The following is a 22261-nucleotide window of genomic DNA, read 5'->3' as shown; positions in this document are numbered from 1 at the left end:
GAACTACATGGTTCAAAGTTGTTTTCTATGGATTTTATTGTGGGATTGCCGAGAACACAACGGGGGAAAGACTCTATTATGGTTGTTGTGGATAGGTTTTCTAAGATGGCTCATTTTGTTCCTTGTCACAAAGTGGATGATGCTATGAAAGTGGCGGAATTATACTTCAAAGAGATTGTTAGATTGCATGGAATTCCGAAAACTATTGTGAGTGATCAAGATACAAAGTTCATGAGTTTCTTTTGGAAGTCTCTATGGAAGCTTGTGGGAACTAAATTGCTCTTTAGTACATCTTACCATCCACAAACTGATGGACAAACCGAGGTTACTAATCGTACTCTTGGTGCGCTTTTGCGTGGGTTAGTGAGTAAGACACAAAAGGATTGGGACATCAAGTTAGCTCATGCGGAGTTTGCTTATAATAGATCACCTACATATGCTACCAAACATAGTCCTTTTGAGGTAGTCTATGGAGTCAATCCGAAACTTCCAATTGATCTTGTTCCATTGCCTAAGGGTGAATTAATTCACAAAGATGCCGAGTCTAAGTTGAAGAGTATGCTGAAATTACAAGCTCAAGTTCGAACAAGAATAGAGAAAGTAAATGACATGTACAAAGCTAGAGCAAACAAGCATAGAAGGCAACAAAGTTACACTGTTGGAGACTTGGTATGGTTACATTTGAGAAAGGAAAGATTTCCAGGAAAACGCAAGAATAAGTTGATGCCTAGAAGTGAAGGTCCTTTCAAGATTGTTGAGAAGATCAATGACAATGCTTATAAGTTAGAACTTCCGGGAGAATATGGAGTTAGTGCTACATTCAATGTTGGCGATTTGGCTAAGTATATTCCTGATGAAGAACTTCGAGATTTGAGGACAAATTCTTTCGAAGAAGAGGAGGATGATGCAAGTCTAAGCATGGAGAACTTCGAAGATTTGCTTATCATGCATCAAGATAGCTTGTCCCTAAACATTGATTCAAGCCAAGCATTGCATGGACACTTTCTTGGATATCAAAGCAAAGCCACGGTTTGCTTAGTGGCTTTTCTTGGAGTCTAGTTCACTTTCTTGAACTTTTTTGAATTTTCTTTACTTAGATTTTGCTTACAAGTTTTTACCTTTAACTTGAAAGGGTTTTTCTTGGTTCAAGCATTAGGATCTTTAATCTTTATTTAGTTCTTTAATTTTTATTTATTTATTTAGTTGCTTTAAAAATCAGTTAGTTAGCAAAATAAATCAATTTGGTGTATGCTTGTGCGCCAAGGTGCTTGCTCTTCAAGCAAGTTAGAATTCTAGTTTAATTAGGATTGAATTAGGGACTTGTCCTAATCTTCCTAGGTAAACTAAGTCTTATAAATAGGGCTGTAAACACACGAATAAACATATAGAGATTAATATTCAGATTTATTTCTTAAGTTGCATACTTGAGTTTTGGTTGATTGTGATCAATTGCTGTTTTGCTTGTTTTAGTTAAAACATTCGTTTGGATTGATTAATTAGGTGGATTCTTAATTGATTAATCTTAGTTTTTGTTTAATTCTTGGTGGATTTCCTATATAGAATTAGACTTAAACATATCCCTTGTGTTTTGTTGATTTTCGGATCAATAATTCACATCACTATTTAATTATAATAAATAGTATGCTTGTAAGTCTTTGGTTTATTTCTAACTTAATAGAAAATTTATAGGATTCAATCCAAGCCTTTGGTGAATTCTATACCTATACGGGGTTATTGCATCAAACATTGAGTTTCAAGGCGCTTCCAAAGCCCATTGATTTTCTTGATCTTACTCCAACTTTTCAAAAGTTTTGTGAGTAATGAATTCTCTATAAGGCACTTGTAGTCCTTTTGAGTATTTTTTATCAACTAAATTTACAAAGCCCTTTTATGGTCTTTTGAGATTCTCAGTTTTAATTTGTTGCTAATCTCGATGGTTATCAAGTTCATTTTCCTCCCACTTGTCGTTTTAGAAACTTGTTACTTTCTAAAAAGACAGCACTTAGAGCAACAAAAATTATGTTCTCATTTAGGTTGTGGAGGTAGTGCCCGTAGTCTCACTTAAAAGGTTACAAAGAGACATGTATATTGTCTTTGGGTAAAAGTTCGTTGTCAAACAAATACTTAGCTCCCACTTTAGCTATCTTAGACTTTAATGAGCCATTAAGCTCCCACTAAACCACCTAGCTCTTGCTAAGCCGGTGAGCTCCCACTAAGTCACTTAGCTCCCACTGAGCCAGTGAACTCCCACTGTGGCTAAGAGTTTTAGACATATACTTGAAAAGACATTTATAAGTTAATTCTATCCATAACTAAATATGGTGTCCTTTCTTAGCTTAGACATTTTGTTTAGTGTAACATTAGTGCTTTGTGCAAATCTTAAGAACTTTATAGGAAGGGATGTGATCCATCATTGTTCAAGTCATTTTTTAATGGCATCGAGGTCTCCGTGAAGACACACTATGTTCTTTGTTGAGTTATTTATGAAAATTTTAATTTAATAACTTTGTGATGGTCATGCTTGGCTCAAGAAAACATCTCTACATCTAATCTAGACGTCTTAATATCTTGTCAAGTGGATTTTGTACTTCATTTAACTCTTGAAGTATTCAAGGCCAAGTTTGTTCACATTTGATGAATATAACCATATTCTTTCAAATTCCTCGTGAAACATTTGAAGTAGTTTAATGCTCTTTAGCTTTCGGAGTCAATTGTCTATATCAAGAACAATATCTCTTTACTTTGTCGGTTTTTAACAAGTAAGACTTGCTTGTCTTAGAACGATTCTGAATCAATCAACTGTCAAGAGCCTATATAGCGTTGAGTGCGTTCTTATAAATGTTATGTTGCTAAAGATGTTCTAAACACAAATCATGCCTATGATTTGAACTTTTGTGAGTTTTCATGTTAGGGAAATGTTTGTTTATAATCAATCATTCTTGACTCATGGTTTAGATAACCATGCCATTCAAATAAATTTGCAACTATTGCTCTTTACTTTAAATGTGAGTCTTTCCGTGTGTTAACAGATTGTTTGTTGATTATGGAACACAATTACCATTTACATCAATGAGTCCTACTAAACTTCTGATTCATAATACATCAATGAGTCCTACTCATCTATGTATTAAGGGAAAATATTTTTTTGGTTGTCAATATTGACAATTTTGCAACTAGATACTTCATGTTTTATCAAAACTACTTAGTATTTTTAATACATGATGTCTAACCGTCCTTTAGGACTTTGTTATAAAAGTCATTTATGAGAATTATATTTAAGAAATGCTTTACATTTCTTTGAGAACCATTCTCAAAGATTTCCTTTACCAATCATGGAAAACAATACAATTTGATTTGAAATTCTACAAATATAAGTGCAAAGTATAACCATTTATCAAGTAAATAACATAATAAGTTTAAAAATTAAGAGGTATTCATGCAAATTTTCAATCTTATTAAACGTCTTATCCACGCATTAAATTTGTCCCCATTTGGCGAGAATAAATCGATTCCAAGATCCAAAGAAACAAAGAGTGGTTAAGCATGCTTTGGGTTGTATTAACACTCAACCTCCTAAGGTAAGAAACTCTTTGCTAATGGCTTTAAGCCACTCTTAGTTCAATAAATCATCGCATCTAATGCTTTCTCAACAATTTATTCACATTGCCACGACATGTTAGGACTCCATCACTCATATCGTTGAGTACAACCAAAACCAACTTGTATGTGATGTCTTGCTTTGGCAAACCAATTCACATACCTTACGTATCCTAGGGAATAATAGTGATGCCTCGCTTTGGTGTAGCCCATCACTATTCTCAATAGGTCGATAAGTGTCGTTTTGGAATGACAATTTCAATCAATATTTTAGGGACCTAGGTTTCTATGTTGGTTGATTTAAGTGAACTTAATTAATCATCACAACATTCAAAATCCTAACACATGCATCTAACATATTAATCATCATAAATATATATCGAAAACATAAATAAAGATGCATTTGGCTACTAGCATGACCCCTTGTAGGGAATATTTCAAGCCATCCTAAACTTGAGTCCCACTGTGATCATACACTTAAGCATGGTGGCGTCCAAAGGGAAGGAAGTTAGAATAATAGAGTCGCCAACAAGTTTTAGGAACTTGTAAACCGTTTACAGGGTGAAGGTTACACCCCTTAACGATCCAGGAGATCGTTAACTCCAATAGGTCTGGAACCATGACTGGAAGTTCGGGGATGATGGTACAAATCCAACCTAAAATAGATTGAACCTTCCCTAATAATAGGCCTCTACTTTATTCTTCTCGTATTTATGTGTGCTTTCTTACTAACATACAATCAATAGATTAACCCTAAACCTGGTTATCTATGTTGGTTGAATATTAATGCACAAACAAATCTATTATTGGCGATAACTTCAATTATAATCACATTAGCCATAAACAAGATTATTAATTTTCTTATTAAGCGTGATTACAAGTACCAATTCCCTTTAAACATGCATAAAAGGTGTGATCAAGCAATAACAATAATAAGAAACATGATAATCATCATCATAATCAAAATAATCATGTTAACAATAAAACACAATAACAATAGTAAGATCCTAGGCATGATACTAACAAGATTAATAACAAACCCTAGCATGTCTCTAAACATTAAAGACAAAAGCTTTAACCCTAACATGATACTAACATGATATTAGGAAAGAAATAAGAAGCATTATTTTAATCATACTTGATATTAGAAATATTAATTATTACCCTAAACATGATATTAGGAATCAATAAAACATCCTAACATGATACTAGGAATCAACAAAATAATGTAAGCAGATATCTATATCGAAAGATCAATGAAACAATTAAATTACTTACTTCGATGTCTTGTACCTCTTTCTAATAACAAAATACACACGTTAGTAACTTCAAAGAAAATATTAAAATAATTAATTTAAATAATAATTGAAATAGGGATTTGGGACCAAACCCTCAGAAATTATCAACCTTTAACGTCTAGGGCGAAGATAATTTCGAACTTGGCTAGGTGTGTCTAAAACTAATGTATGTGGAATTTTGAAAAAGGGAAGGTTTAGAAAAAGAATAGAGAGAGAAGGAATGATTCTAGCTTTAAGAGAAAGAATGAGAGAGATGATGATTGTGAATGTAGATGATTTAAAAACAAGGAGATACGACCCCTATTTATAAGAAAAATAGCACGGGATCAAAGAAAATCATATTCGGAATAAAACTCCTCCCGTCCCAAACGACAGATGCCAGTGCCAAACGACGAGCTCTTTGCCAGGCTACGAAGGCCAACGCCTGGCGACGACTCTGTCGTCTAGCGCTGGTCCAAAAGTCAACGCGCTCTTCCACGCGAAATTACTTTCAACACCGGTTGCTAGTAATTATGCGTCCGAGCAGTTTTCGAAATCAGATTTAATATTTGTTATTCTAAATAAACCATTCTTTTAAAATAATAGGCCCTCCTCTAGATCATCGGGCTACCTTTAAAAACAATTGGGCCTAATATAATTTAATCCATAACTTCCTCATAAGTCATCGGAATTGGGCTTATAATATATCATTGGACAGCTCTTTTCGAGCCCAATCCAACTACACTATTATTGGACCTTTATTATGCACCAAACCAAATTGGACTAACTATTTTTCATAAATAAGAGTAAGAAATAAATATTTTAGAAAACAGAAAGAGAAATATTTTAATGAAAACATCCTCATCACTAAACTTTCAACACTTTCACCTCATTCGATAATCAAATGACGTGAAAGGTATTCATCACTGGGTTCGGTTTTGGGTTGACACATGTGGGTGTCTACACCCCTTGTATCTTCAAGTCTTCGAGGAACGGCTTTTGCAATTTCATGGATTCGTCTTCCAAGAACCTCCGTCTTCAAGACATGAGCATAATTATGCAAACACTTGTATCTACGATTAGGACTAATCTAAATATTAAGTTACAAAAATACTCAACGGTACGTTGACCGTATTTAGATTTACAAAAATACATCATGGATCGCAATCCGTATTTTCTATCCTAATCGAGCCCTACTAGTTGCTATTTTATAAAACCTGTGAGACAATATACATTCCATTTATCCATTCACTATTTGTGAACGGCCCATGCATTTTACAACGATAAAACAAGTAACAATGAATAAAACATGCGCAAACTAGCAACTAATCTAAGTAGTTAATCCGATTAACACGCCCAATTTAAACTAGTCAAAGTTGTTTAATTAATTTTGTAATTTAACGCAATTAGTTATTGAAGCTCCCACTAAATTTTGAATCCATCTTAATTAATCCAATTAATTAAGTCGGTGAACCCAATTATTGGCCAAAATTAAATTTTTGCAAATGCTGCTAAAAAACGAGGTCTAGCCTCCAAAAATTTATTCAAATAATTAAAACCAAATTAAATTAATAAAAAAATTAAAACGCCAAAATAAGCAAATACGAAGCCAACCGCACTCAAATAGCTCACGCACTACATGTGTGCCATATGGAAGCCAAGGTCGTCTAGCAACCCCGGACTATGCGGCTTGGTGCATGTGCCTCCACCACCCCACGTAGCACTAGCTAGGTCGAGCCTAGTAGTGTTTGCTATGGGTTACCTGGTGTTAGGCACATGCCCACGGCTACTTGCCTCATAGCACCAAAGCACCAAGCATCAAGCATGCACTAGCCCATGACTCACGCATAGCCGCACCAAGCCTCGGCCAATTCACTTGGCAGCAACATATGGGCTGCTATGAAGCTTGGCTAGCCAAGTGAGGCACTTGCCTTAGGTTCGGGTTTCCAACCCGATTTTTGCGTGACTTTGCAATTAATTATAAATTAATTTTAGAACTAATTTAATGAGCAAAAATGAAAAATTAAAGGAAAAATGGAAATAAATAATCCCACCTTTGCCTGATCTGATAGTAACAATCCCACCTTTTGATTATTACGAGGCAATCCAACCTTTGTTTGTCATCTTCTTTTAATAGGCTTTTTTACCTACAACCTATTAAACAGGTTAACATGTTTTTTTTAATTATTTTCAAAGCCACATGTGGCTTGATGATTAGACAAAATAATAAAAGTTAACAAAAAAAAGGTAAAAAAAATAAAAATAAAAAACAAAAAACACACCAACCCACCCCCACAGCCACCAGCCACCCCCACAGCCACCGAGAAACCCCTACCCCATACCCTAGGCCCACCTTAAAACGGCCGGATACCATCCTTAACCCCCAAAAACGCCGACCGGAACCACCAAAAGTCACCCCTAAAATAACCCCTAACCCAAATGTAACTCCGACACTAGAACCGACCACCCTGAAAACAATACCCAGCCGCCGAAAACCCCTATGCCCGCCAAATACCGCAAGCCCAACCCCAATAAACCCCTACAACAACCGAAAAAACAAAGAAAACACCCCATCCCAACCCCAATTTACCCTTATTACCACCGAAAACCTCCGTCCCAGCCTCAATTAACCCCTATAGTTGCCAAAAAAACACCGACAATCCCACTCAACCTCCCTAAATACCCCCAAAAATCCCCATCTCAGCCCCTAAAAACACGCACCTGGTGGGTAAGTAGGTGTCGGCCGGCGCTTTTCGGACATTAAGGAGGGAGGTCGGTTGATCTTTGGTGGTGGCTGGGGTAAGGATTTTACGGTGGCTTGTGGGGGGGGGTTGATGGGTGGTGGGTCGTTTTTTTTTTCTGTATTTTAGTTTTTTTTTTAAAAAAAAATATATAATGAACCAATTAAAATCTAACACGTGGCATATAACCTATAAAAATCGGTCACTAACCAGTCAAGGTCTATTAAAAGAAGATGACATACAAAGGTGGGATTGCCTCGTAATAATCAAAAGGTGGGATTGTTATTGTCAGATCAGGCAAAGGTGGGATTATTTATTTCCATTTTTCCAAAATTAAACAAGTCCAACTTTAAGTAAAATTTAACAAAAACTGCACACAACCAAAATTAATTCCAAGAACCATTCTTTAATAATATTGGTTTAACTTGGTGCAATAAAATAATAAGGGCCATCACTCACTATTAATTTGATTAATTTAAATTAATCGTGAGTTTTTGACAAAAGAAAAGGGAGTTGGAAATATGAACTCAACTTCGATAAAATTCCAACTTTAATACTTGTGAATCCTTGAAAAATTATATCTTCTAATATGAAGATAAAATAAATTTCTTTCACAAGTTTCAAACTTTATGATTCCAATCAACTTAATACATGATTAAATAAAAAAATGTTTAACAAAAAAATCATGGAATTTAGTAACTCAAAGTTTCAGCAACTTAAAACAATTAAAATTGAATCTCTAGTACTTGAAAGCAACAAAGAACCCCCTATCGGAATAATACACTTGTTGAAGGAAACCATTCCTTTCACTTCCCCTACAAATTAATACTAAAAGTTTTTAGGATAGCAGACCCCATTTCTCAAGTATTGGATCTCTTCTTTCTTAAAAACAGACCCCCTTCTTAGACACGGTCTCTTAATCAAATAGACCCTTATGATAGCGACCCGTCCAAGTGCAGTTTCTAAGACATATTTGAACGGGTCTCTTTGCCTGTTTTTGTAGTAGTGTTGGATAAAGAAACACCTATTAACTGAACATTAAATATTATAATCGAAAATTATCCCTTATCGAGGTCATTTAAATAATGAACAATTAATGACCACTTGAGATTAGTGTGTAGTTTGATTAATAGCATCATTTCTTGTGCTACAATGACATGATTGTCATAAATTATTTGGACAGTTATTGGTTTAGAACTATACCGGATCGACCTATGTGAATAGTTTAAGAGATTTAAAAATCGTCATAATAAGTGCACCTCTGATTATTGCTTTCGAAACCACTTTCCTCAACCATGAGTGTTTAGGGTAATTTCACCCTGCCACGTGGCCCAATCAGAGGGTGACACGTGTTAGCCCCAAATTGGTCCAAAATGGACCAATCCCTGCTCGACACGTGTCATTCCAGAAATCAAGGGAAAAGGCGGCCTTCAGGCCCAAATCCCGAGAATGCCGCAAAACGGCGCAGCCCACCAATGATTAGGGTTCAGTGACCTAATCAGGGGCACAATTCCCAATTACCCTATAAATAGGGAGATGTCCCTCATTTTGAGGGCACGTTTTTACCATTTATTACATCTGCATTCTCTTACATCAGAGAAACACCTGAGCTTGGAATCCAAGCAGATCCCCACCTAAATTTCCGTACCCTTTATTCCGTTTCAAGTTACTAACTTGACTGTCGGAGGCGGAGCTCCAACCACCCGGAGTCTCCGTTATTTTGCAGGTACAGACCGGCCAGACCAGACTTTGTGCCGTAACTCTCCCGAGGGACAAAAACACCCAAAACAATGAGTACTATGAGTTCTCTTGTTTGAGTACTTGTCCACTTTGATGTTCATCAAACGTCTATCGTACATGGGGATTATAACGGTAACACTTGGTCGACTAGATCCTCTTAATAAGAGAATCTGACTATAAAAGACTGGGAATGTCCCTCTATTGACCATCGGGAACAATAAAAGAGAGACTGTGAAAATGCATGGTCGTGCTCAGATGAATTTTTAGAAATGATCTGCTTATTGACAATCAAAATCGGATTTTGAGAAACACTTTTTAACATAATAAGGATGACGAATAATCTTACCTTGTAGTTCATGAAGAGACATTAAGTGACATAGGAAATAGGCTATACACAAAAGGCGCACTTGTCTAGAAGGACAAGTGGGAGATTGATAGGAATGATGTCCCTCGAACAAGTGTATTATTCCGATAGAGGGTTTATAATTATTATAAAGCTAACTATTCAGTAAGGTCAAGTAATCGAAATGCCTAGTTGGAGGCCGCTTCCGATCAGTAATATTAATGTATGATTAATATTACAGCTTAATCTTAACCGCCCCATTCGGGTCACACCCAAGCAAGTAACAATCCGTCATGACAAATAAATCGTAAAGGAATGAATGAGTCTCTCGAGTATTATGAACATATACATGGGAAATTGAGCTAGGAGCATCGAGACCAAGCGTCGCAAGTCAATCAAATGAATAAAACGACGAGACGGTAAAAATCAATTAATTTAGAACTATATCGGGTCGACCTATGAGGATACTTTAAGAGATTTAAAATCATCATAAGTATATATCTCATTATGGCTATTAGAACCTTTTTTCCTCGACCATAAGTATTGTAAGTTCTCTTGTTTGAGTACTAGTCTGCTTTGATGTTTGTCAAACGTCTGCCATACAAGAGGATTATAAACGTGACACTCAGGCAATTAGGTCCTCTTAGTAAGAGAAGCTAACAGTACAAGACTGGAAATGTCCTTTAATTTGCATTAGGGAACATGTCTTTGTTGTTTAAAAGGCCTCTCGAAGAGCAAGACAGTGAAAATGCATGAACGTGCTCAGATAGATTATATAAATAATCTGCTTATTGATAGTCGAACTCAAAAATCGAGAACCAATTCTGGACGTAATAAGGATGACAAAGAATCTTACCTTGTAAATAATTCATGAAGTGACTTTATGAGACATAGGAAATAGGTTATACACAAATTGCGCAATTATTCGGAAGGACAAGTGAGAGATTGAAGGAATGGTGTCCTTCAAACAAGTGTATTGTTTCAATAGAGGGTTCAAAATTATTAGAAAGCTAATTATTCAGTGAGGTCAAGTGATCGGAATGCCTAGCTGTAGGCCGCTTCCGATTAGTAATATTACTGCATAATTCATATTACAACTTCATCTTGACTGAACCCTTCGGGTCACAACCAATCAAGTAACCGATCCGAGACGACGAATTAATCCTAGGATTAAATAAGTCATTTGAGTATTACAAACAGATACGCCGGATATCGAGCTAAGAGCATCGAAACTGAGCGCCACAAATTGAGTTAAACTTAGGAATCGTCGAGACAAAAAATCAAGAAAACATATATACCCCAAGCCCCGGAATGCCCCAAGCAACCCAAGAGCTCGGGGCAACACAACAAGGTAAGGTAGTTTCACCATACCAATCTTGCTAGCAACATACATGCTGACTAGTGTGGCATGACCAGCATTGTTGGCACACTAGTTGTGCCATGCTAGTTACTCATGCACAGCAGCCCACAAGCAAGTACATCTTGTTGGGTACTGCTGGCGCATTACAGCACCCAGCAGCAGCCCACCTGTGAGCGTGGCTTACGAGCTTGGCTGCGTGCAAGTACAACACCACGCTAGCCTGCCTAGATGAGCAGCATGCCGCCAGCATAGGGTGTCTTGGTGCCCAAGGCTGGGAGCCAGGTTGCAGGTTGCGATAGGCCGTGTGGGAGCCATTTTGTGTTAGGGAGATTGCTTTGGGAGCAAGCGGTGGGTGGTCCCCTCCCCCCCTGTGGTTCTCACCTAACACGTTGCTCACCATGTGACACTTGTTGTTTGTTGATTAATTTGCATTTTAATTTGATTTTTGAAGTAAAATTAAATGGTAAATTCCTTTTACTAACTCACCCACATTGATGGGAGATTGAAATTCAAGAGCATCTTTCCCTATAAATACAAATCATTTGGTATTGCGAAAAGGCACTTGAGTTGTGACCTAGAAAGGATCACCACAAACGAGAACACTTTCATTCTAATACTCTAAGTATCTTTTGATCTAGCCCCGACTAAGCTTCGGGGTAGGGGTCGTTCGAGGCGGGTCTTGAGGTGAGAGCCGGTTGAGGCTTGCACGTTTGCAGAGCTTTAACGCTTTCAAATAAGATCTAGGAAAGAGCGAAGCACACATAAAAGGTATAATCGTCTTTCTCTCTCTTAGTTAATTAATTATGTGGTTGTTAATTAATATTCATGTTTAGTTACTTTAATTTATGTGCAGATTTTGGGAAGGGTTTTGTTTCATGTGATGTCGGACATCACGAAACCCAACAATATGACGGTTATTATGCACGAGTATTTGTTATAACATCACACTGTACGCTTAAAACATGAATAAGGCCCTTTCTATATATATTGCAATTATATTGATGGTAAAATTTTTCTTTCAAAAAAAACAAAATTGTACATTATATACTAAATATAATAGAGATACAACAATCGAAGGATCTAAATATGAAAAATTATAAGTAAAGGAAAATACAATAATAGAGACAAAATTATTAGACACTGTCACCAAGTCACCTTATAGGAATTTGTCCACCTAGAACATAAGTGACTAAAAACACCACATGATGCTCTTTTAAAGTAGTTTATTTAGTCCTTTTCTCGCATTATATCTACTATGTTAAAAAATTTCATAGTCTAGGAGGGGGAAGTAACCATTTAGCAGCTTCAATGTAATCCAAGCTAATGAATGTTTTGACCTCTACATCCGTCAATTTCTTAGTGTAGGGAACTCTTTTTGCAAGAGATGCACCGGGTCCTTTATTATTGTACTCTCCAAAAAATACAGTCCTACATACTCATATCAAATGATTAGAAGTCTCAATAAAATCATAATATCATTAGATGGATTATCTAACATCAACATTTTCAAGAAATTAAACTTATTATCATGTGTAGAATGAAATTGATTTATGACGAAGTTACTTTGTCTTTATGTTGTAAATAAGGAGGTAATGGATTAATGACTATTGACAACTAGTGTACCAAATGTAGCACATGATCTTTGAGTTGATCAATCTTGGTTAACATTTGTTTTTGTAATTAAATAAGTTTTACATTGGTGAAAAAACAAAGCAGCTAAGTTATAGACAACATGCAGAAGTTTTTTTTTTCTTTTTTTTTTTCTCTTCATGAAAGCACACTACATGCATGTTATTGTATTTTTTTTCTTTAAAAACCTTTAATTTTTTTCACTTATTTCAATATGATTTGAATGTTTACCAATTCATGCACTACGCACGTTGTATTTGATATAGGTAAACATGTTGAATGCAAAATAAATATAGAATCCTAAGAGTTTCTTTAACAATGATATAAGTCTACAAGAATTACACACGTTAGATCTTCCTTTTTCCAAAAAAAAAAAATAAAAAATAAATATTGATTTATGTAAGGTGTTGGTAATAAATACAAGAATTTTATTTTCTATTTTTATTAAAATAATAGACTCTATATTTTTATGAAAACCAACTCTAAGATGAGAACATAGAACCAAACTAGGTCATTAGATGACCATAACCAAATTTATAATGTTTCGTGTGTCATTAATGGTATTTTTGTAATTTTTCAAATTAATAAAACTTTTGTTAGTTTCAATTTTAAAAACTAATTAAATGAAAATCTTGTATAAGTTAATAAAATAAGTAAAAAAAATTAATTCAAATCACTATTTTTTAAGTTGCTAAATTACAAAAATGTCAATGTCATTAATGACAATAGATACATCTTGGTTGTTTGATTATGATGATCCAATGGCCCAAATTGGTTTCATGTTCTCATTTTAAATTGAGATCATGTAAGAACCTAAGGATCATATATAGTTTTTGAAATTTAATATACCTATGATTTGATCTCCTTAGCAACAAAAAGGGAACTTTTACTTCCCATATTAATAAAATTAAATGCAATATTGCATTGTTAATTACAATATTTTATTTTCACATGTTTCATCAATATAGTATTAGTGATAGAAAGGTTATTATTAAAATTATTGAAGTAGATAGATTATATAGAAAAGAAATGCTTACTTTTGAAATTCTGGTTTAGAGTTATCAGACCATCCCTTAGGATTAACGACATCACTCAAGGTGCAATAAGAGTAAACAACTCGTGCTGCTTCCATCCATGCTCTACCTAATAATGCATGACTACCTGTCCCAGTCACATTGCAATGGACAAATGAGTATCCACCTTCCCCATCTACACTATTTCTTGCATGAGCAGTTATGACTGCTGCAGGATCTTCTGATTGAACATGGATCTCGGTATTCTGCCAATACGAAACAATCATATTTAATATACCTACTAATGAGCATAAGACTATTAATTGGTTTCAATCTTTTTTTGTATACTATTCATGTTTTTTAAATTGGGAGATATTTGTTAGATACCAAGTATAAAGATCTTGCTTCACCAAAGATAAAATCAACAGTTCCCTCAATATAACAATCCTTGAAGAAATGGTTGCCTTTATCATCACATAGAGTATCTTGGAATCCAACAAATTTACAATTGTAAAATGCTGCTTTATCACCGGATATTCTCATAGCAGCAGCTTGTGCTCCCTTTCTCTTACCATCTGGTCTTGGAGCGGAATTCTTCATTAACAAAAATATTTTTGCATAATTAGTTAAGTCTCTTTGAAAAGCATAACCACATAAATAAATACCATATCAAATATCTTAAATTTAGCAATGTTATATCATATCAAGAAAGAAATTTGATCTATCAAGTATAATTCTTATCTCATAGTTTTGTTGTATTATAATATAGAAATTATTATTACCATATTCTATTTATTTCCTCATGTATTATGGAAAACCCTTCCAATTATCGGCGCTCCCCTCACATTTCATAGAATGAATATGTAAAATTGTACTTAGAATTAAAAATATTTGTATGCCGATTAACACTTTGTCTGTTTTATATTATTTAATACATTTTTTTTCTTGTTGACAATGCATACCACCAATTATGACAAATAAAAAAAAAATAGATATTGTTGTTCATGATACACAACACATTAAGGCAAATAAAAAAAGACCCCACTAAGCGATAATTTTGTCTGCAGAATGAATCACAAAATGAAGTCAAAGTAATTTTAGTGAATGATGACAAAAGTCAAAAATGTGTCAATGAAAGTGAAGCGGAGAAGTATGAAATTATAAATAATATTGTCTTTTTACCAAATTCTTGGTAAAAAAAACTGATAAAAGACATGAATGATAAGTGCACATACTCTCTACACATTAACCTAATTTACATCCTACCTATATTTAATTTCACAATAAACATTTCAATTTTATCTCTTCTTCCTCGTCATATACATCACATTTTCGTTTTTACCTATTATTCTTCAGACTGTCTAATGTGCTAGTTTCACTATTTTCATTTCAACACTTGAAACACTAATTGTAATTATCTTTTATAATTCTTTAAATAAGTAATATATATATATATATATATATATATATATATATATATATATATATATATATATATATATATATATATATATATATATATATATATTACACTAGTAATTCATATTGGCGAGAGCAATACACACTAGTTGTAGATTAACTTACATCTTAAATTGTTAGTCTTATATGGAAAAGGATATTCATATACCCTTGGCCTTGCTATAATTAATTTACAAACTTTCCTTTCATTTTCTCAGGGCTTAACTTTATTTTGTGTATGAAAAATATTAAAGAATACTAAACTAATTACAAGAGCACAGATTCAGTTACTTTTAACACAAAGAAATGCGATATATTATAAGATAATAAGTAAAAAAAAATATAGGACTTTTTTACCGAAATGATTATATTTGTAGCAACAAAGTAATCAGATTCCACAATCAACGTTGCACTATCCACAGTCCCATATTCTGCAGCTGTACCGGAAAATGTTATTGTTGGCCTATTCTTAGGATCTGTTCCATAAAAAGTGACATACGATTTAAAGCTATCGACTTTAACTTTTTCCTTATACTCTCCAGGACCAATTGTTATGATTAAACGTTTAGTGTTTCCAATTTTTACATACTTTACAGCATCTGATATTGTCTTGAATTTTTCGCTCCCATCTTGTCTTACATTAATGGTTTCAACCCCACCACTTTCAGCTTCTACAACATCAGGATCAAATGTTCCTTTTCTTACACTGCAAATTAAAATTAAAATAAATAATACAGACATAACTCAATATATTTAAGTACATAAAAGATACATACATGTATACTAATGATAATAAAATTTAAATAACTATAATATAAACTTACAAAACATAAACACTCCTCCTTAACTTATACAAATTGTTTAATATGAAAAGTTATATTTTTATGTTTATAATAAGTATATAAACAGAAAAACCAATATGCCACATATGTGTCCTCCTCTCCTTTTAAATTTCATTACAATCCTTTTCTTTTCTTGACCATTTAATATTTATAACCTTCACTTTAACTCAAAAAATTGAATTCTCTAATCTTAATATTATTTTTCTTTCTCTTATTCTCTCTCCGTCTATCAATAAAAATTTAAATAAATTTATCATTTACTCATTACCCTTTTCATCGTCTCCTAATCCTTTTCGTAATATAAATATATAATAAAAACTCTTTTAATTTATCACCTAAGATTTAAAAAAGATATAGATAAACGTCTCTATAATTACTGCAACGATGAATATGAAAATTGAAAAAGGAGAGAGTTAAAGTGTCAAATTAGTAAGACATGAATGACAAAAAAAGGAAGTGATTGGTGTAAGAACTTATAAATTAATTTCATTATACAAAATTGATTGCATGTTATAAAAAATCATTTTCATGATACTAAGATTTTTAGAAAACTTTTTTTGTGAAGAGATATTTCATAAATTCATATATTGATGATGTAAGGGATTGATCTTCAATTTTTTTGATACAAAGTATTATTTGATTCTCGTGCAATTAGAGAATTGAATTTAGTTAATACGATCATTTGTAATGTTTAATTACATTAAAATTCCCAATAAGTGCAATAATATTTTCCACATAAAAAATGTAGTAGCATTATTAAATTTAAGATTATTTGACTTCTCTTTATCTCTCCACATTATATGTGATCTTTTTTTTTTTTTTTTTTTTTTTTTTTTTTTTTTTTTGTATGTCTTCTATTGTAAAAAAAAATAATTAAACTAATGTATAACTTCTACATGCAACACTTATAGAAATTTGTGCAAATAATATTGAGAAATATACATGATTGACAAACGAGATTACTTTCTTAATTTCTTTGTTTTATTTCTTGTATTGTCAATATCCAAATGGTTTTAGAAAAAAGAAAAGATGATAAATATACCTAATTGGTTTGATTGATTCTTGAAACCATGTATTAACTTCTGCATCATGTGCTGGAATTAAAGTTTGAGCATTTATCGTTAGAATATTGATAAGAAAAATTGCTAAATCAGTACAAAGTTTTCTTCCCATTTCCTCTTTTATTTTTTTACACTAAAGGCAACATGTAAATGATATTTTTTTTAATATATACATAAGCAATGGAATGAGAAAAATTTAACATAAAACTATTGGAACTTAAAACTTACTTCTCATATAACAATGGCTATAATAAAGGGCTAGATTTAGAATGATATTATACTAAAAATATTGATTTACCTAGAATAGAAAGGATACTAATTCCTCTACAAAATAGGAGTAAGTTAACTTTAAACTTAGTTGGAAAGAATGACATATACCGTTGAAGTATTGTTTGTTACATAGTTGAAGATGTCATCATTCATTCTTATCCAGACACATAGTGGTGAATCAAACATTATTAAATATTTCTTGTTTTAACAATATTTTTACTTATCTATATTAAACAACTTCAACTACTCATATGTGTAAAGAGACGGAATAATTATGCATTTGTTTGACATATACTTAAAGAATGAGAATAAATCATTAAAAGCTTGAAATAAAAAAAAACATGTCTTTCATTGTTTATTATTTAATTTAAATTTGTGGAGTTATTGTAGTGGTGGTAAATGCTCTACTTTATTAGTCAAGAAGTCTTGGTGTCTATCATTGTAAAATATTTTATTGATGTCTAGGAAAAGATTAACATTTTTTGGTTTTGAGAGAAAATATATTATTGGCATTTTTGTATGATATATATGATGCCATACATGCCACATTAGGGTGATGTATCACAAGATTGCATACATCTTCATTGATTTTAATGAAACCAGTTTAACAACTAATCCATGTATCTAAAGCTTGTTATATTTATTATATAATTTAATATTTTTGATTTCATTTTGTTGTAATATGTAAATTGATAATTTGAAAGTAATTAGAAAGATAATAATATCTCATTTATAACGTTGGGTTTTTCTGTGGAAAATATACATTTCATATATTTTTTAAATTGTATTTTATAAATTATGAAATCTAGTATATTTTTAATAGTAATTTTTAACTAATTTGTGTCGGGAGAGATGCTATGATTTTTTATTACAATTTTATATTTGTTTGTAATTAAGAAAAATGACTTTATGAGCTTATCATGACAACTAAGTACTTGAGACTTTGAGAATAAAACCGTAAATAAAAGTTTTGTATTAAAAAGAATTTCCAAAATCTTAGCTTTTACCATTAAAAAGTGTGAAAGTTCGTGTATTTTTCTTATTTACCATGTTACGCTTGTCTAAAATAGATTTGCTTACTTACAGTGTTTGATTGATGTGTTAGAATAGGGTTTGCAATGTTTCACTAAACTTGTCACTTGCTCAATTATTGTATCTTTCTTCCCTACAATATCAAGTAATGCTCTTTATATATGTTTGAAATAATACACTAATGTAAACAATGCTCGACTTAGTTAAATTGTGTACACTGAGGTAAGTAATGGAGTGATGCATTTTTTTAGCAGCAATATGGAATGATATGTTTATAAGTTCAAATTAGAAGTTTATACTACCTTTTATACACTAAAGTAAGGTATGGCATGATGCATGAACTAGCAGCGTGCAGTATGGAATGATATGTTTATAAGTTCATCTTAGAAGTTTTTACTTTCCTTTATAAAGAGAATCGATCTCTTAGGTATAATATTTTTAGAGTTATGATATTGAGTGATATTGTGTTATTAGGGTGTGGTTAATTTGTAATCATGTGTTAATTTGGTAGTTTCTCTTTTTCTTATACATTTCTACCACACTCCTCCGTATATTATCATTGATTCTCTTTCTTATTTTTAGATCGCATTGGTTTGTGTTGCTTTCCTAAGGTTTTGAAGTGATGATGAACACCTAGATTAGTCGTTCTTTCAGTTTAAATTGTTCATTTGTGCAGCAATATAGGTTGTTCCAAATTTTCAAGTGTTTCAACCGTATTGATTAGCATCAAGGTATAATTGGATTAAAAGTGTTTCTACCCAAGGGAAGCTTCAACACTTGAAGTGCATGAAGAATATAACAAGATTAAAATATCTTTTTAGAACTTATGTATTGTAAATATGCATGAAGAATTAAGTATATATATTGGTGAAGTGTTTCTAAAAATAAAGCTAAGTGTTGAGAATAATAGAAAAATTTTGATCGGTATTCAAAACACTACTAGTTACCCAAAACAGAATAAAAATTTGTTTACTTGAATGCATTATTTCCAAAATATAAGGATTATTTGTTCCTTAGAGTATTTTTAACTAGTAATTACTACCTCCATTCTATTATGTTCTACTCACTACAGATGTTCATTTTAGAAAATTATTGAAGAATGTGAGTGTGTAAGTGTAATATAAAGTAATAGAGAGAATGTAAATAAACAGATAGGTTTATTTTTAAAAAGGTGACTAATCAAGATAGTAAAATATGAAAATGTGTAAGAATTATGGGGTTGAAGGGGTAAAATGGTAAAAAGAGTTAACATAAATAGAATAAATAAAAGTGAGTAGATTTAAAAAAAAAAAAGAGTAGAACAAAAACTAATAGAGAATGTATATTTAATAACTAAAAGATTATAATTGTGCTTTTTTGGAGACAAATTATTATGATAATATCTTGAGAATATATACTACCTCTATTGATGAGATAGAATTATATGCAAGTTATAAATTAATTAGGGTAAAAATACCCGGCCACATGGCCCAATCAAAGGCTAATAAATGGTCCTGTCCAATAACATGTGTCCTCTAACTCAGCCAGACTTGGACAAACAGATAAAGACACATAACAATAGATACTTACTTAATGATGGTGAAAGTAATGGTGTCCTTCGAACAAGTGTATTATTCCGATAGAGGGCTCGGAATTATTAGAAAGTTAATTATTCCGTGAGGTCAAGTGATCGGAATTCCTAAGTGGAGGCCGCTTCCCAGCAGTAATATTAATGTATAATTAATATTACAGCTTAATCTTGACTTAACTCTTTGGGTCATACCCAAGAAACTAACGAACATATACGATGAATCAGTTCAGAAGGAAATTCGAGAGTCAAAAGTCAAGTGAAAATTTAGGAATTGGCGAGAAGGAAAAATGCTTCAAGTAACAATTAAAACCCTAGCCATGCAAAAGGCCAGGGAAGCGCGCCAAATAGGAGCGTGCCATGTGGCAGCGCACACGGCAGCAGCCAAGTCGGCCGCCACCACGTTGGCAGCGAGCCACGGTGGCAGCACCACGTGGCAAAGGGGGGCCGTGGACCCGGGTGAAGGGTCATGAACACGGGCCAAAAAGTAGTGGCCCAACCAAACCCAATTTGGGGCTCAAGGTTGGGTGACACATGGTTAGCTCACAATGCATGTGAGTTGCCTTGGGGAGCAAGTGAAGAAGTGGTCCTCACCTAACCATGTGACACTTGTTACATAGTTATTCCTTTGTTTATTTAACTAAGGATTAAATTCAATAATCTTTCCATATGAAATCTTTTTGTGAAAAAGTCACACATTGAAAGATGAGTAGAATTCATAAGGAAGCTTTCCTTATAAATACCCAAGGCATGCCTTGGGATTGTTCACTTGAGTAAGTGTTGAAAAAGGCATCACAGTGTGAAAACTTTTTAACACAAATTACTCGGGTTTAGGTAGAGCCATGCTAACTCCAAGGCAATAGACCGAATTCGATGCTCGTGTTGCGGGTGGACTTTGTAGGAGGTCCCCATGTGAGCAGGGCTAAGGGGCTTTTGAAGTAAGAGCTCAAATAAGTGAGCGAAGCACACTACAAAGAGAATAATATCTTACTTTATCATGTGTTTATTTTAATTATGCATTATGGTTATAATTATTATCAGTTTGGTTTTGGGTCAGGTTTCTTTCCGCGGTGGGTTAGACTCACCAAAATTAAACAACGGTATCGGAGCCTTGCTCATTTATTTATATAATCATATTTTTCAAGGTGTTTTTATAGCTTAATTTTTTTTTTGTTTTAAAATGCTAATTATTTAGTAGCTTGGTTTTATTAATTTTAAACCCGTATTAGAGCTGATTTCAACCTCGTACCCAGATTTTCGCCCAAAAATAGTGAATTTTGGATGGAAAAGGCATTCTGGAAATGGTTTTACCTTTTTAGGATTGTGTTTTTAGCTAAAAAACGACCAGAAATGCACTTTTCGAGGTATTTTTCGTTTTAACGAAAAATTTTAAGTCTTTCTAACCTTAAAAATTCGTTACATATTTATGGTATTTATGGTGGTTACTTCGGGTGTTTTTATGTCCCTTGGGAGAGTTACAACTCGAAGACTGGATCCGACAAGGGCGCCTGTACCTGCAAAACAAACGGAGCTCCGACTAGTCGGAGATCCGCCTCCAAAGATTAAGTTAGTACGAATTCGGAGAAAAACGTGCGGAAAGTAAGCATCTTTTTGAATTCCGAGATTAGGTGTTCTCTGTTTTTGAGAGCAATAAATGTCCTAATGATTAAGAGGTAAAGTTCTCAGTCCCCAATTATCGGGGGGAATCTCCCTATTTATAGGGTCCTAGAAAAACGTGTCCTATCTTAGGGTTTGATGACCTAGAAATTAGGGCAGCGCCTTTTGATGAGTGACATTTATGTCACTCTTAGTGATAGTGTTTATGTTCTTTTTTGTGTTTATTTTATCTTATTTTCCCTTTTATTCTCTTGTTTTATTTTTAATAAATTTTTTAGTTTATTTATTAGTTTTAGTATGTGTTAGTTTAATTTCTTTATTTAATTGGTTTCTAGTTTATTTTCGTATTTTCTTTGCTTTGGATTTATTTTATTTCGTTCTTTTCCTTGTCACTTTCATAGTTTTATTTAGTTGGAAAAATGGAAACTAATAATCCCACCTTTACCTGTTCTGCTCAAAACAATCCAACCTTTTCGAATTCCCAAAACAATCCCACCTTTTACCCCATTCTTCTTAGAACAAGCCCTTTTCATTTAATGACCTAATATTTCCTTTAATATTTAGCAGGTGATTTCTTTATTATCGTTGAGCTCCATTAATATCCCATTTACTCCATCTCTCTTCCTCTGTAACTCTCTATAAATGTTCAACCCCCTCCCTTCTGTAATTATCATCTCCTCTTCAAAATATTCCAAAAAAAAAATCCCTTCCAAG

General features: G+C 33.1%; 1 protein-coding gene across 1 annotated transcript; it reads right to left on the bottom strand.

Annotated features, from left to right (window-relative positions):
- Nucleotides 1-12326: 12326 nt before the first annotated feature.
- On the bottom strand, nucleotides 12327-17173 carry LOC145642900 (pectinesterase 1-like). The gene is made up of 5 exons (XM_081694060.1): nucleotides 17043-17173; nucleotides 15516-15864; nucleotides 14088-14294; nucleotides 13725-13966; nucleotides 12327-12486 (listed from the first exon to the last, which is right to left on the bottom strand). The coding sequence occupies exons 1-5, from the start codon at nucleotides 17171-17173 to the stop codon at nucleotides 12327-12329; spliced, it is 1089 nt and encodes a 362-aa protein (XP_081550186.1).
- Between the last annotated feature and the right edge of the window lie 5088 nt (nucleotides 17174-22261).

Source organism: Chenopodium album, chromosome 8 (genome assembly GCF_948465745.1).
Source record: "Chenopodium album chromosome 8, dcCheAlbu1.1, whole genome shotgun sequence".
Lineage (NCBI taxonomy): Eukaryota > Viridiplantae > Streptophyta > Magnoliopsida > Caryophyllales > Amaranthaceae > Chenopodium > Chenopodium album.
Note: the sequence above shows the minus strand (reverse complement) of the source record. Positions and strands in the feature narration are given on the sequence as shown.